Source organism: Malaclemys terrapin, chromosome 2, assembly GCF_027887155.1.
Source record: "Malaclemys terrapin pileata isolate rMalTer1 chromosome 2, rMalTer1.hap1, whole genome shotgun sequence".
NCBI lineage: Eukaryota > Metazoa > Chordata > Testudines > Emydidae > Malaclemys > Malaclemys terrapin.
The window spans coordinates 87,175,456-87,188,555 of record NC_071506.1 but is presented as its reverse complement, the minus strand read 5'-3'; the positions used below and the strand labels follow the sequence as shown (position 1 = coordinate 87,188,555).

At 45.1% G+C, this 13,100-nt stretch overlaps 1 protein-coding gene across 9 annotated transcripts in view; it reads right to left on the bottom strand.

Moving 5' to 3' along the window:
- The window catches only part of PTPRM (protein tyrosine phosphatase receptor type M), a 691,593-nt gene that overhangs the window by 16,395 nt on the left and 662,098 nt on the right, over positions 1–13,100 (bottom strand). For all 9 annotated transcript variants that reach the window (XM_054018880.1, XM_054018881.1, XM_054018883.1 and 6 more), the window contains 5 exons: positions 5,660–5,814; positions 5,222–5,357; positions 4,316–4,465; positions 3,632–3,805; positions 681–812 (listed from right to left, as the gene is read on the bottom strand). In XM_054018880.1, coding sequence (XP_053874855.1) covers positions 681–812; positions 3,632–3,805; positions 4,316–4,465; positions 5,222–5,357; positions 5,660–5,814 — 747 coding nt within the window. The remainder of the gene's footprint in view (positions 1–680; positions 813–3,631; positions 3,806–4,315; positions 4,466–5,221; positions 5,358–5,659; positions 5,815–13,100) is intronic.

Here is a 13,100-nt window from a genome sequence, read left to right as displayed (position 1 = left end):
AATGCTGGTGTTAAAAAGTAAAGTCAATGCTTAAGAAAGTTGCAATATCAGAAGCCCAGAAAAGCTCAAGTTCTCCACTTTTTAAAAGAACAGATATATCTTTCTAACAAACAATGAGCAACTATATTGTAAGTTAACTAAAAATGCCCCATACATTTGCCTCATCCCTGTTCTGGAGAGAGCCCCTCTACGGAGAGAAGATAGTCCAGTCTCCATTCCTGTTTAGTTCTTTGTCCTCTCCACTGAGGCTGCCACTTACAGATCCAATTTGTGCCAAATGTGATGCTGATTTTTGTGATGGGAATGACTGACCACAGACTCATTTCAGGCAAGCAACATGGGAAAGCTGTGAATTTCTGTTCACTTTTGGCCACTATGAACTTGTTTTAAATTTTGAGCCAAGTCCTAGAACTGAGAGGTACCACATCCTATTACCAATTCCCAAGGAGTTAGGGGTGTGTGTGTTTGTGTTTACATTATGGTGGACCAACTTATGGTGGCCTCATTCATTCCTCCCTCCTGCCCCTTTGCTTATCCCCGAGCTATGAATCAATTTTCTAGTGTTTGTGAATGATGTTTTATAGACCTAATTATGTCCTAATGATGTTTTGAATCACACATGTATTACCTAAACACAAGCATTACTCTGTAAAGTAATTGGAGCTGTTTCTAGGACTTACTTGTGCTGGATCCACATCATTCAGCATAACGATTGATGTGCAATGGTAGTCTAGGACCAGCCTCCAGAAATCTTTGACAGTATTTGGTAAAGGATGCTGGGTAACTATAAAAGCTGAGGGTTGCTTATAGCTCTGCAAAACAATAGCAACAGATGATAAAATGAAAGTGATAAGAGAAGAAATCCATCCAGCAAAATGTCAGTAATGGCCCCAAACCCTAGGAAAATAAGTATTATTGTTATTTTGAAGATTACTCACACAGTGTTTTCAGATCTTCCCTGAGATGTTTGCTTGCAATCTAATAAACTGAAATTTTACATGTGGAGACAAAATGGCTTTATCAGATCAATTTTTTAAAAATTTTATGCCATGGGCATACAGAAGGGGAAAAAAGAAGAGAGATTCTTGCTTCCAATGTAGCACCCATAAAATCTGAAGCAGTAGATTTGTTTTGAGTTGTTGACAGACAGATTAATCTACACTGACTGTACATGATTGTTAATGTGAGTGATTCCTGTGTAAGGTGATACCTAGTTATTATTTCAATAAATATTGCTCAAATTCTAGTCTAACTGGCAGCAAAGCAATATCTTTAAGGGGCAAATGCACAGTTCATTCTCTCTTTAAACACTGGCCCATGTCACTGACTGGAGGCACTGGGTGAACTTTAGAAATAGAAATTAATGGAGATATCCCATCTCCTAGAACTGGAAGGGACCTTGAAAGGTCATCGAGTCCAGCCCCCTGCCTTCACTAGAAGGACCAAGTACTGATTTTGCCCCAGATCCCCAAGTGGCCCCCCTCAAGGACTGAACTCACAACCCTGGGTTTAACAGTCCAATGCTCAAACCACTGAACTATCTCTCCCCCCTTTCATCCACAACCTATGATTTAGAACCAGACCTTTCTTTGCTGCTGAAGGCCATAATGGAAGTACTTAGTCTGTTATTGGTCGAGGCTTGTCAATGTCTCCATTAAGAAGGGCATGGTGTTATCTGCTTTGAAGGAAGCTTGTATTCATCCTGTGCTCAAGAAACTATGGCTCAACACTGGCAATCTGGCTAGCTGTTTGAATCTTCCCTTTTTGGTAGGGTAACTGAGAAGGTTAATGGGGCAAGAGGACTCTCACAGAATCTAGCTTTTCATTCTGGTTACAGACTTGGATATGGTGCCAGATGTGCCCTCCTTCTTTCCTTTGGTCAGTAATCCCTTCTTAGCAATTGATAATCACTAGATACCCATGCTGTAACTATTAGATCAATCAGCTGCCTTCAATGATTATGAGAGGATGCTGACTTGCCTGAAGTCATGTGCTGAACTGCAGGGGGCTGCTCTTGAATGGCTCCATTCCTTCCTGGCTGAAAGGTCCCAGAGGGCTGTATTGAGCAACTGCTCACCAAAAACTCACCCTTGTGTAGTGTGATGCAGGATTCAAAATTTCACCCCTCTTATTCAAAGCATATACGGTGCCATTTAATGAGGAGCCATGGGTTATGGTCCTTTAAGTGCATTGATGACACCCAGTTTTGCATTTCCATCTCAACTGATACAACGGGAGGAGACAGCAACTGAGCACCTGGCCCACTGGCTGGGTATGAGAAAGAGCAAACCACCTGCTTCTGGCCTCTAATGTAGGGATTATTCTGGGGAGCACACAGTGCACCAACGATTCTGGGGAAATGGATCAGCCCCGAGGTGGCCAGACCAGTCAGCACAATTTATAAGAGTCCCAAGGCTTCTCTAAGATGTTTGCAGGGAGGGGGAGTTGCTGAACCAAGCATCGGCTGTCTCCAAGATTAGGAGGATGGAAAAGTGGCAGAAAGCCACCTAACTCCCCTGCCCTGGAGCACCAAGCATAGCTCAGGTACATCTGAGGATCCAGCCCAACAATTTGATATCAAAAGTAAACAGCTCATAATAAGTTAAGTAGCTGCAAAAGCTAATACTAAGGAATCCTCTTTTTTGATCAGTACTTATTTACAAAACAAAATAATATTGACCTCTCTATGATGGGACATGGTATAATGGCAAGCCAGGAGATATTATAATCTGAGATTTGCCACTGGCTTCCTGTGTGACCCAGGACACTGTGTGAACCTAGACAGGCCATTTAAGCTTTTGTTGCATGTTTCCCTATTCATATAAACAAAGATAACAACACCTAGTTTTGAGCCTTATCTAACGTTAGTAAAATACTTTGAGATCTTGGATGGAAATTCCTATATGAGTGCAAACTATTATTATTACTGAAGCTTTACTTTTCAGAAAGAATATTTCAAATGTGTTCATTCTTTCCTAAACACTATTTTCTTGTTGTATGTGTGTGTGTCACAATTTTAATTACGCTAGTTCTAAAATGTCAGAGATATACTATAAATCTCTAGAGAGTGTAAAACACATTTAAGTGTCTTTTTACTGATATCCCATTAGCACTATTAAAATTACCATAACTGCATTTAAAAATATTCATTTTTTCATCATCTGAACAGGAAATGTTCATTCAGATATAAATAGAACGACTGGAGTAATGTCTTGTGTGCTATCTGTGCTGACAGGCAATTATTTTTTCTGTTAATTACTGCGTAAATTAGAAGGAAAGGGAACTAAAATACTGCTGCAAACCCTATTATCCCATTTAGCTGCCTTGGTGACTTAATAGGTAACTCTTTTTCTCTTAGGCCAGATGGTTAAAAATTCAAGAGCTAGCGAGAAATGCAGACATTTTTAATTTGTCAGTACTCCCTGGCTGGCTTTCTCTGTGTGGTTTTGGAACCTTGGCTGTGACATAACATATGAGGGATCCTAAACGTACTCAGAGGTTTAAAGATTTTGTGTCATTTTTTGAAAGGGAAGTGAAAGGATTTGAGTGCTCTGGTGCTGACTGCACTTCCCAGGATTTTCCAGTTTGGAGTTTATTCCTGCTTTATTATTAATGATATAATGGGACTTACATCCATCAGTGCGGCGTTAATGTAGTTACTGCTCTCCCCATCTATTGTTATGAGGAAAGGCAGGCATCTATCTGGAGGCAGAACATCCATACAGCGATTCTTTTCATGATTACGGGGCAAAAGTGCTATACTGCAATCTTCTACACGCAGTGTTGGAGTCACCATGTTTAGAGTCTATGAAAAAGAACAAACAATACAAGAGCAAGGTTAGCTCATCAATGAACGCATCCTAAAATACTTAAATAATAGAATTTCAAATCAACTTGGGATACAGTTTCAAAGGGAATTTACAAATGTGAAAAAAACATAAGAAAAACAAACGAACAAATGAACAGCTGGGTTCAGAAGCAAAAACCTTTGATTGCTGAACATGAGCACATATGAAGGAAGAACCTGAAAGATGGTTGTAGGGTTACCTGTATTCTGGAGAAAGGATCATGGAGGGAAACCACATAAGATTCCAACCTTTGTTTATGAGGAAAGAGAGAGCTTTACAACTCCCTTATTGGATATCTTTATTATTTTACATATTTCAACAGAAATTTGAGACATATTATGGCACTGTTTTGTAGTTCTTCCCTCATAGGCCTGATCCGAACCCCACTGAAATCAAAGGAGGACTTCAACAGGCATGGGACAAGGAGCCATATTGTATGTATCCACGTTGTGCTGTCTATGACTTACCCTAAATTCTTCTTTGATCTGACTTGAGTTAGTCTGAGGATCCAGTTTATTCATTTCATAGTACACAGACCTAACTTGAGAAGCTGGAATAGAAGTATCTCCACAAAGACAGGCTTCCAGTATTGCATCGTGGATAAATACATACTGCTCCTGGTAAAGCAATCAACACAATTACTGACTTAGAGGGAGCACACCTCAAGTATTAGTGCTCAAGTAAACAGTAAATAATCTTAGGTTTCAGAGTAGCAGCCGTGTTAGTCTGTATCCGCAAAAAGAACAGGAGTACTTGTGGCACCTTAGAGACTAACAAATTTATTAGAGCATAAGCTTTCGTGGACTACAGCCCACTTCTTCGGATGCATAAATTTGTTAGTCTCTAAGGTGCCACAAGTACTCCTCTTCTTTTTTTAGTAAATAATCTATAAAGCTCCCATTAACATCAATGTACACTGAGTAGAGTCCGTAGGGAGGAAAAGTAGTTCACGACATATACTATTATATACATAAAAAGCTATGTAAGGGTTGGGCCCAATCAGTTATGATAAATAAGCCAGCCAACCTGTACACACACAAAAAAACGGTTTTTATAGTGGCCTCATCTTGCATTTTTCTTTTTGCACAGCTCCACAGGCATTTCTGCGCATAAATGGGACCCAAAGTGGCGGATCTTAGCTCTGACTAAACAATATCCCCCAAACTATTTTTTAAAAGCATTTATCACCCCAAAAATCAGAATCCAATAAGGTACCACCCATATGTTTGTTTGTTTAAATACTGAATGGCTTTGTTGTTCCTCACTGCACCATATGAGGTATTTTCCATGTGTTGTGGCAGGTAGCGTATGTTATAAAGAGCAGTACTTTCACTGAAAATGATACAATAACAGTCAAAGAAAGATGCCAATACCTCAGTTTGCACCATGTTAACTCTTCGAGATCGAAGTTCCCTGACACAGTTGTATATATCTACGACACCTTCTCTTTCTGCCATATCTAGCATGATGTCAATGACAATGAAGCATCCGGTTCTACCAGCACCAGCGCTAAAATAGAAGAGCACAGTCCATTCTGTATGAATTCTTAGAAAATATAAGGTTTTGAGTCTGATTCTGCAAGTGCTTCAGGTGTGGATACCTACTGACGTCAACAAGAGTTCTGTGTATGGGAGTTTGCAAGACTCCGGCTTGATTTTGCCATTTTTTCTTATGTTTTTACTTAGTACTTTATTATGAGTAGCTCCTATGGCTTCAATTACTTATGGAGTGATTACACAACGTAGCGGGGGAGGAATGAGGCCCAGAGTCTTAGTGGGAAAACGGAAAGCAGACATTTTCATTCTGCTTACCTGCAGTGTACAACCAGTGGGCCGGCATTAGGTGGGCTCTTGGACTTCACCTGCCGTACAAATCCCAGCAGTCCTGTTGCATGGTATGGTACGCCATGGTCTGGCCAGCCTGTGAAGTGAAACTGCCTGATTTCTCGGATTTCATGAGCACCTCTCTGTCCAGAATCAAATAAAGAAAGAAGAAGAAGAAAAAAAATGTAGAAATGAAAATGGGGAAGAAATTAGGAGAGAGACTTTGTTTGAACATGAGTTTAACAACTTGGGCCTTGCTTAAAAAAAACTACTGGAGTTCTTTAAAAGACAAGATGAGGTGTGGATTTTCAACTGGATTCAAAACCTTAGCATCAAATAGGTCAGTTTAATACTAACCTGCTCAGGTGCTTTTGAAAATTCCACTAAATGCCCACCTGCATCTTCAGGAGCGGAGCCAGCGTTTTTGCTGCCCTAGGTGGCAGCACTCCTCCTCAGAGCATTTGGCGGCGGGGGTCCTTCCGCTCTGCGTCTTCGGGGTGCTTCGGCGGTGGGTCCCGGAGCGAGTGAAGACCCGCTGCCGAAGCGCCCCGAAGACGCAGAGCGGAAGGACCCCCGCCGCCGAATTGCCGCCGAGGACGGCAAAATGCCGCCCCCCAAATCCTGCAGCCCTAGGCTATCACCTAGGGTTGCCTAGTGGAAGCACCGGCCCTGTGCATCTTTAGGCACCTAAATAGTTTTAACAATTTAGTCCTAAGGGAGTAAATCAACAACAAAGCCAGGAACAGCAATCATGTGTCAAACTCTCATTGACTTCAGTGACGTCAGGATTTCACCCTAGAATTTCTGATGTTCATTTCTCTCATTCCTTGTTCCCAGGGAAGCAACCCAGTAGTAGCAGCACCTGTGTGTGCTCCTCCAACCACAAAGGTTGCAGTTTGGGTGGCCCTTATGTGCGCAGCACTGGAGATGGGGAGAAGGCTCTTTACCTCCCCTCCACTGCTCAGCCACTTAAGGGCTAACCACCACTTAGGCCTTAGTAATTTAACACCTAGGCTACATCTTCACTGGGGGTGGGGGGGTCGATTTAAGATACGCACATTCAGCTACGCGAATAGCATAGCTGAATTCGACATATCCGAGCCGACTTACCCCGCTGTGAGGACGGCGGCAAATTGACCTCCGCGGCTCCCTCGTTGATGGCACTTACGCCTACCTGCGCTGGTGGAGTACAAGCATCGATTCGGGGATCGATTGTCGCATCCCGACGAGATGCGATAATTCAATCCCCGAGAGATCGATTTCTACCCGCCGATTCAGGGGGGTAGTGAAGACATAGCCCCATAGTACATGGATATAGTGACATACCTACAGAGGGCCTATTGGAATTGTATTTGCAGAGAAACCAAATGCTACTGTCATTTGCAATATCAACCTGTAGGGCATCTAGTTAAGTAGATGGATTTTATTAAATCTACTTTTTCCTCTGTATAATTGCAGCCCTGTGTATTTGCCAGTATAATGTAGTCTTTTACGAACCTATACACCAGAGGCCACCATATACAATTAAAAAGCAAACAATATTATGACAGGCGGTGTCCAGCTAGGACAGATATAAAGGTTAGCTGTGGAATAAATATTGATGATTTTAATATCTGGTATTCTGTGTTTCTTCTTCTTAAGGCTATATTTCTCTGTCTTGAACTACTTTGCATATAAAAGGCCTAACTCTATTTGTATGGTAATGAAGTAGTATAAAGTTGTTTAGCTTTATTAATAGTATGCAAGAACCAGGGCAGGGATTTCCAACACTTAGGAAATCTGTATCTCAAAGGGGCTGTTGAAAACAAGCAATATGTCAGAAGGCCCATTCCTATTCCCACTTATGCTAATAGCAAAACCTCAATTGTCTTCAATGGGAGTGGGAGCAGGATCAAGATCAGGGAGACAGAGACTTGGAAATTAAGGAAAATGGATCATTTTGAGAGATTACCTAATGTTCATGTATGTTTGCAACAGGAACAAGCAATGGTTAGGAAAATATATCCAAATTTGAATGTGTTCTGTTTTAGGCTATGTCTTCACTGGGAAAAAGATGTGTTTTTAAACCCTAATGTAGACAAGGCAATTTATACTTTCACACACATTAACAGGGAGGCCGATGCCCTACCATCTAATATGTTAAAATACAAATTGCCCTGTCTACGCAAGGATTTTAACATTTAGAGTCAACATACCACCTAAATTGCACCACCAAAATTTAAGTGTACATCCATTAACCTCCATTTGCACATGCAGAATAGCACACTTACTTGTCTGGCAAGTGCAAATGACAATGTACCTTCAAAACATGAGCTGTATGCACCCAATGGATTCACACTTAAATATTTCAAGTGTAATTTTTGTCTACCATTTGTGCTAGTGCTCCACTATTTTAGAAAGGATTTTGCATATAGCATATTGCTATAATGAGTTATTTTTATTGTATCTACAAAGACCCATTCTCATCTCTCTGTAACCTCCCTACTGGGTTTTATACCCAAAACAGAATCACAACTTTGTGAATCATGAAAGCGTATGCTCAGCTTGGAAAGACAATATTTTTCACCTTTTCTTTGAAATCAAAGGGATGAAAAGTCTGTCACATTATAAACTATCCCTAGACTGTTAATAATTTAGGCTTTGCTCCTGAAACACTTTACTCAGCTGCTTACTGTTACACACGAGTAGTCCCACTGACTAGCAGTTCCTGAAAAATTACTCATGTGCACAAAGTTAAGCACATATGAAAGTGTTTGCAGGATCAGGGCCTAAGTTTCTTTAAGTTCTAAATTACACAGGAGCAGGATTACAACCACTACACCCTGAAATTAATTGAACTGTCATTTCTTTTTTAAAAATGCAACAATCAACTCCCTCCCCAACAAATAAACTCCTTAGTTTTCTTTTAGGACCATACAGAAAAAATGACCCAACCATAAATAAATAAATAAATTAAATGACCTAAAAATAACTAAGGCCTGGTCTACACTACGGGTTTAGGTCGACTTTAGCAGCGTTAAACCGAATTAAGCCTGGACACGTCCACACAACGAGGCCCTTTCTTTCGAATTAAAGGGCCCTTTAAACCGGTTTCTTTACACCACCTCCGACGAGGGGATTAGCGATAAAACCGGCCTTTGCGGGTCGGAATTGGGGTAGTGTGGACGGAATTCGATGTTATTGGCCTCCGGGAGCTATCCCACAGTGCTTCATTGTGACCGCTCTGGACAGCGCTCTCAACTCAGATGCACTGACCAGGTAGACAGGAAAAGACCCGCGAAGGTTTGAATTTCATTTCCTGTTTGCCCAGCGTGGAGAGCACAGGTGACCACGCAGAGCTCATCAGCACAGGTAACCGTCATGGAGTCCTCCCAGGATCGCAAAAGAGCTCCAGCATGGACCGAACGGGAGGTACGAGATCTGCTCGCCATATGGGGAGATGAAGCAGTGATAGCTGAACTCCGTAGCAGTAAAAGAAATGGAAAAGTATTAGAAAAGATCTCCAAGGCCATGAAGGACCGAGGCCATAACAGGGACACACAGCAGTGCCGCGTGAAAATTAAGGAGCTAAGGCAAGCCTACCACAAAGCCAGAGAAGCAAACGGAAGGTCCGGGGCAGAGCCGCAAACTTGCCGCTACTACGCGGAGCTGCATGCGATCCTAGGGGGTGCAGCCACCACTACCCCAACCGTGTGCTATGACTCTCTCACTGGAGAAACACACAGGGAAGACGGTTCGGGGAACGAGGAAGATGACGATGGAGGTACTGTAGGTAGCTCACAGCAGCAAGGAAGCGGAGAAACCGGTTTCCCCAACAGCCAGGATATGTTTGTGACCCTGGACCTGGAACCAGTAACCCCCGAACTCACCCAAGACCCTCAGGGCACACAGGAGACCTCTGGTGAGTGTAACTTTGTAAATATTTGTAAACATTACAAAAAAAAAGCAAGCAAGTCTGTTAACGTGTATGGGGATGGGGCGGAAATCCTCCAGGGACATCTCCAGAAAGCTCTCCTGGTTGAAATGGGGTGATTTTATTAAGGGGGACATTCAGAGGCGCCCGTTCCTGCTCTTCTGACCAGAAATGTTCCCCGCTGTTAACCACGCGGTGGGGGGGAGGGGTGAAGTGATCATCCCAGAGAATCGTGTGTGTGTGTGTGGGGGGGGGTGGTTTACTTGTGTTTGTGCCGCATGTTAACCGGGAAACCGCAGCCCCCTCCTTTTACATTGAAACCCCATTTTAAATGGACAACCCAATTCATCCTTGATATGGGAAATGCGCTGCTGTTTGCAACCTTTCCCGCATGTTAAGAAGGTTAAAAAAGCCAAAACACTGTGGCCTACGATGGCTGCCTGCAAGCCGAAATATGCGACCTTGTAATGAAAGAGTGTACCCATTGTTCCCTAAAATGTGTCCTTTTTAACCACCTCTCCCTTCTCCTCCACCAGCTGCAAATGTTTCTCCTTCGCAGAGGCTCGTGAACATTAGAAAGAGAAAACGTAAGACGAGGGACGAGATGTTCACGGAGCTGCAGATGTCCGCCCAGGCTGATAGAGCACAGCAGAATGCGTGGAGGCAGTCAATGACGGAGATGAGAAAAGCCCAATATGAACGAGAGGAGAGGTGGCGGGCTGAATCGCGGGAAGAACAGAGCAAGTGGCGGGCTGAAGACGATAGGTGGCGTCAGCTTGCAGACAGACGGCAAGAGGCAATGCTCCGTCTGCTGGAGCATCAAAGTGATATGCTCGAGCGTATGGTTGAGTTGCAGGAAAGGCAGCAGGAGCAGAGACCGCCGCTACAGCCCCTGTGTAACCAACAGCCCTCCTCCCCAAGTTCCATAGCCTCCTCACCCAGACGCCCAAGAACACGGTGGGGGGGCCTCCGTCCACCCAGTCACTCCACCCCAGATGATCGCCAAAGCATCAGAAGGCTGGCCTTCAATAAGAGTTAAAGTTTTAAAATGCAGTGTGTCCTTTTCCATCCCTCCTCCCCCACCCATCCCAGGCTACCTTGGCAATTATCCCCCTACCTCTGTAAGGAACTAATAAAGAATGCATGAATGTGAAAAAACAATGACTTTATTGCCTCTGCAAGGGGGAGGGGAGGGTGGGGTGGGGTGGTTGGTTTACAGGGAAGTAGAGTGAACCGGGTCGGGGGGGGGGGTTGGAGGGTTCATCAAGGAGAAACAAACAGAAGTTTCACACAGTAGCCTGGCCAGTCACAAAACTCGTTTTCAAAGCTTCTCTGATGCGCACCGCGCCCTGCTGTGCTCCTCTAACCGCCCTGGTGTCTGGCTGCGCGTAATCAGCGGCCAGGCGAGTTGCCTCAACCTCCCACCCCGCCATAAAGGTCTCCCCCTTACTCTCACAGATATTGTGGAGCGCACAGCAAGCAGCAATAACAATAGGGATATTCTTTTCGCTGAGGTCTGAGCGAGTCAGTAAGCTGCGCCAGCGCGCTTTTAAACGTCCAAATGCACATTCCACCACCATTCGGCACTTGCTCAGCCTGTAGTTGAACAGGTCCTGACTCCTGTCCAGGCTGCCTGTGTACGGCTTCATGAGCCATGGCATTAAGGGGTAGGCTGGGTCCCCAAGGATCACGATAGGCATTTCAACATCCCCAATGGTCACTTTCTGGTCCGGGAAGAAAGTCCCTTCCTCCAGCTTTCGAAACAGAGCAGAGTTCCTGAAGACGCGAGCATCATGTACCTTTCCCGGCCATCCCACGTTGATGTTGGTGAAACGTCCCTTGTGATCCACCAGGGCTTGCAGCAGCATTGAAAAGTACCCCTTGCGGTTTACGTAGTCGGTGGCTTGGTGCTCCGGTGACAAGATAGGGATATGGGTTCCGTCTATGGCCCCGCCACAGTTTGGGAATCCCATTTCAGCAAAACCATCCACTATTGACTGCACGTTGCCCAGAGTCACTACCCTTGCTATCACCAGGTCTTTCATTGCCCTGGCAAATTGGATCACAGCAGCCCCCACCGTAGATTTGCCCACTCCAAATTGATTCCCGACTGACCGGTAGCTGTCTGGCGTTGCAAGCTTCCACAGGGCTATCGCCACTCGCTTCTCAACTGTGAGGGCTGCTCTCATCTTGGTATTCTGGCGCTTCAGGGCAGGGGAAAGCAAGTCACAAAGTTCCATGAAAGTGGCCTTACGCATGCGAAAGTTTCGCAGCCACTGGGAATCGTCCCATACCTGCAGCACGATGCGATCCCACCAGTCTGTGCTTGTTTCCCGGGCCCAGAATCGGCGTTCCACGGTATCAACCTGCCCCAGTGACACCATGATTTCCACATTGCTGGGGCCTGTGCCTTGTGAGAGGTCTATGGCCATGTCAATTTCCTCATCACTCTCGTCGCCGTGCTGCAATCGCCTCCTCGCCTGGTCCGGGTTTCGCCTTGGCATGTTCTGGCTCTGCATATACTCCAGGACAATGCGCGTGGTGTTCATAGTGCTCATAATTGCCGCGGTGATCTGAGCGGGCTCCATGATCCCAGTGCTAGCTATGGCGCCTGGTCAGAAAAAAGGCGCGAAAGTAGTATCTGATGGACCAGGAGAAGGAGGGCGGGAGGGAGGGAGGGAGGGAGGGAGGGCCAAGTGACGACATGGCGTACAGGTACAGGAACAGGGAGAAACACAAACAACTGTCACACAGAATGGTCCCCCCAAAGATTAAACTGGAAACCCTGGGCTTAGCAGGCCGTTGATTTCACGGAGGAAGGGGAAGCAAATGAACACAGAATAAATCTATTTTTTACATCTTAAGGTGGCAGCCGACGCTGCAGCATGAGTGACAGCCATACCAGTATGATGATGATGGGTACCAATCATAATATACCATCATCTGCCAAAAGGCAAGGGGCTGCTGCTGTGTAGCAATGCAGCCCCATGTCTGCCAGCCCCACGTCCGCCAGCACCCAGCATCGCCCTCGGCCTCTTCTGGGTGCTTAGCAGACAATATTGGGCAATTGGCAGAAAATAGTACATTATGACTGGTAACCGTCATCATCGAGACAGTAGCATGTCTGCCCAGGTGGCCATGATTGACAGCCACTCCAGTACGACGACGACGGGTACCAGTCATAATATACCATCGCCTGGAAGGGGCTGGTGCAATGCAGCCCTACGGCTGCCAGCCCCACGGCTATCACTCATGCTACACCGTCTACTGCCAAAAGGCAGTTAGCAGCTGCTGCTGTGTAGCAATGCAGTCCCACGTCTGCCGGCACCCAGAGGACATATGGTGACGGTGAGCTCAGCTGTGCTGAGCGGGCTCCATGTTGTCTGCACAGGTAACCCAGGTAACCCAGGTAAAAAGGCGCGAATCTATTGTCTGCCGTTGCTGTGACGGGGGAGGGAGGGGCCTGACGACATGTACCCAGAACCGCCCGCGACACTGTTTTGCATCATCCGGGCA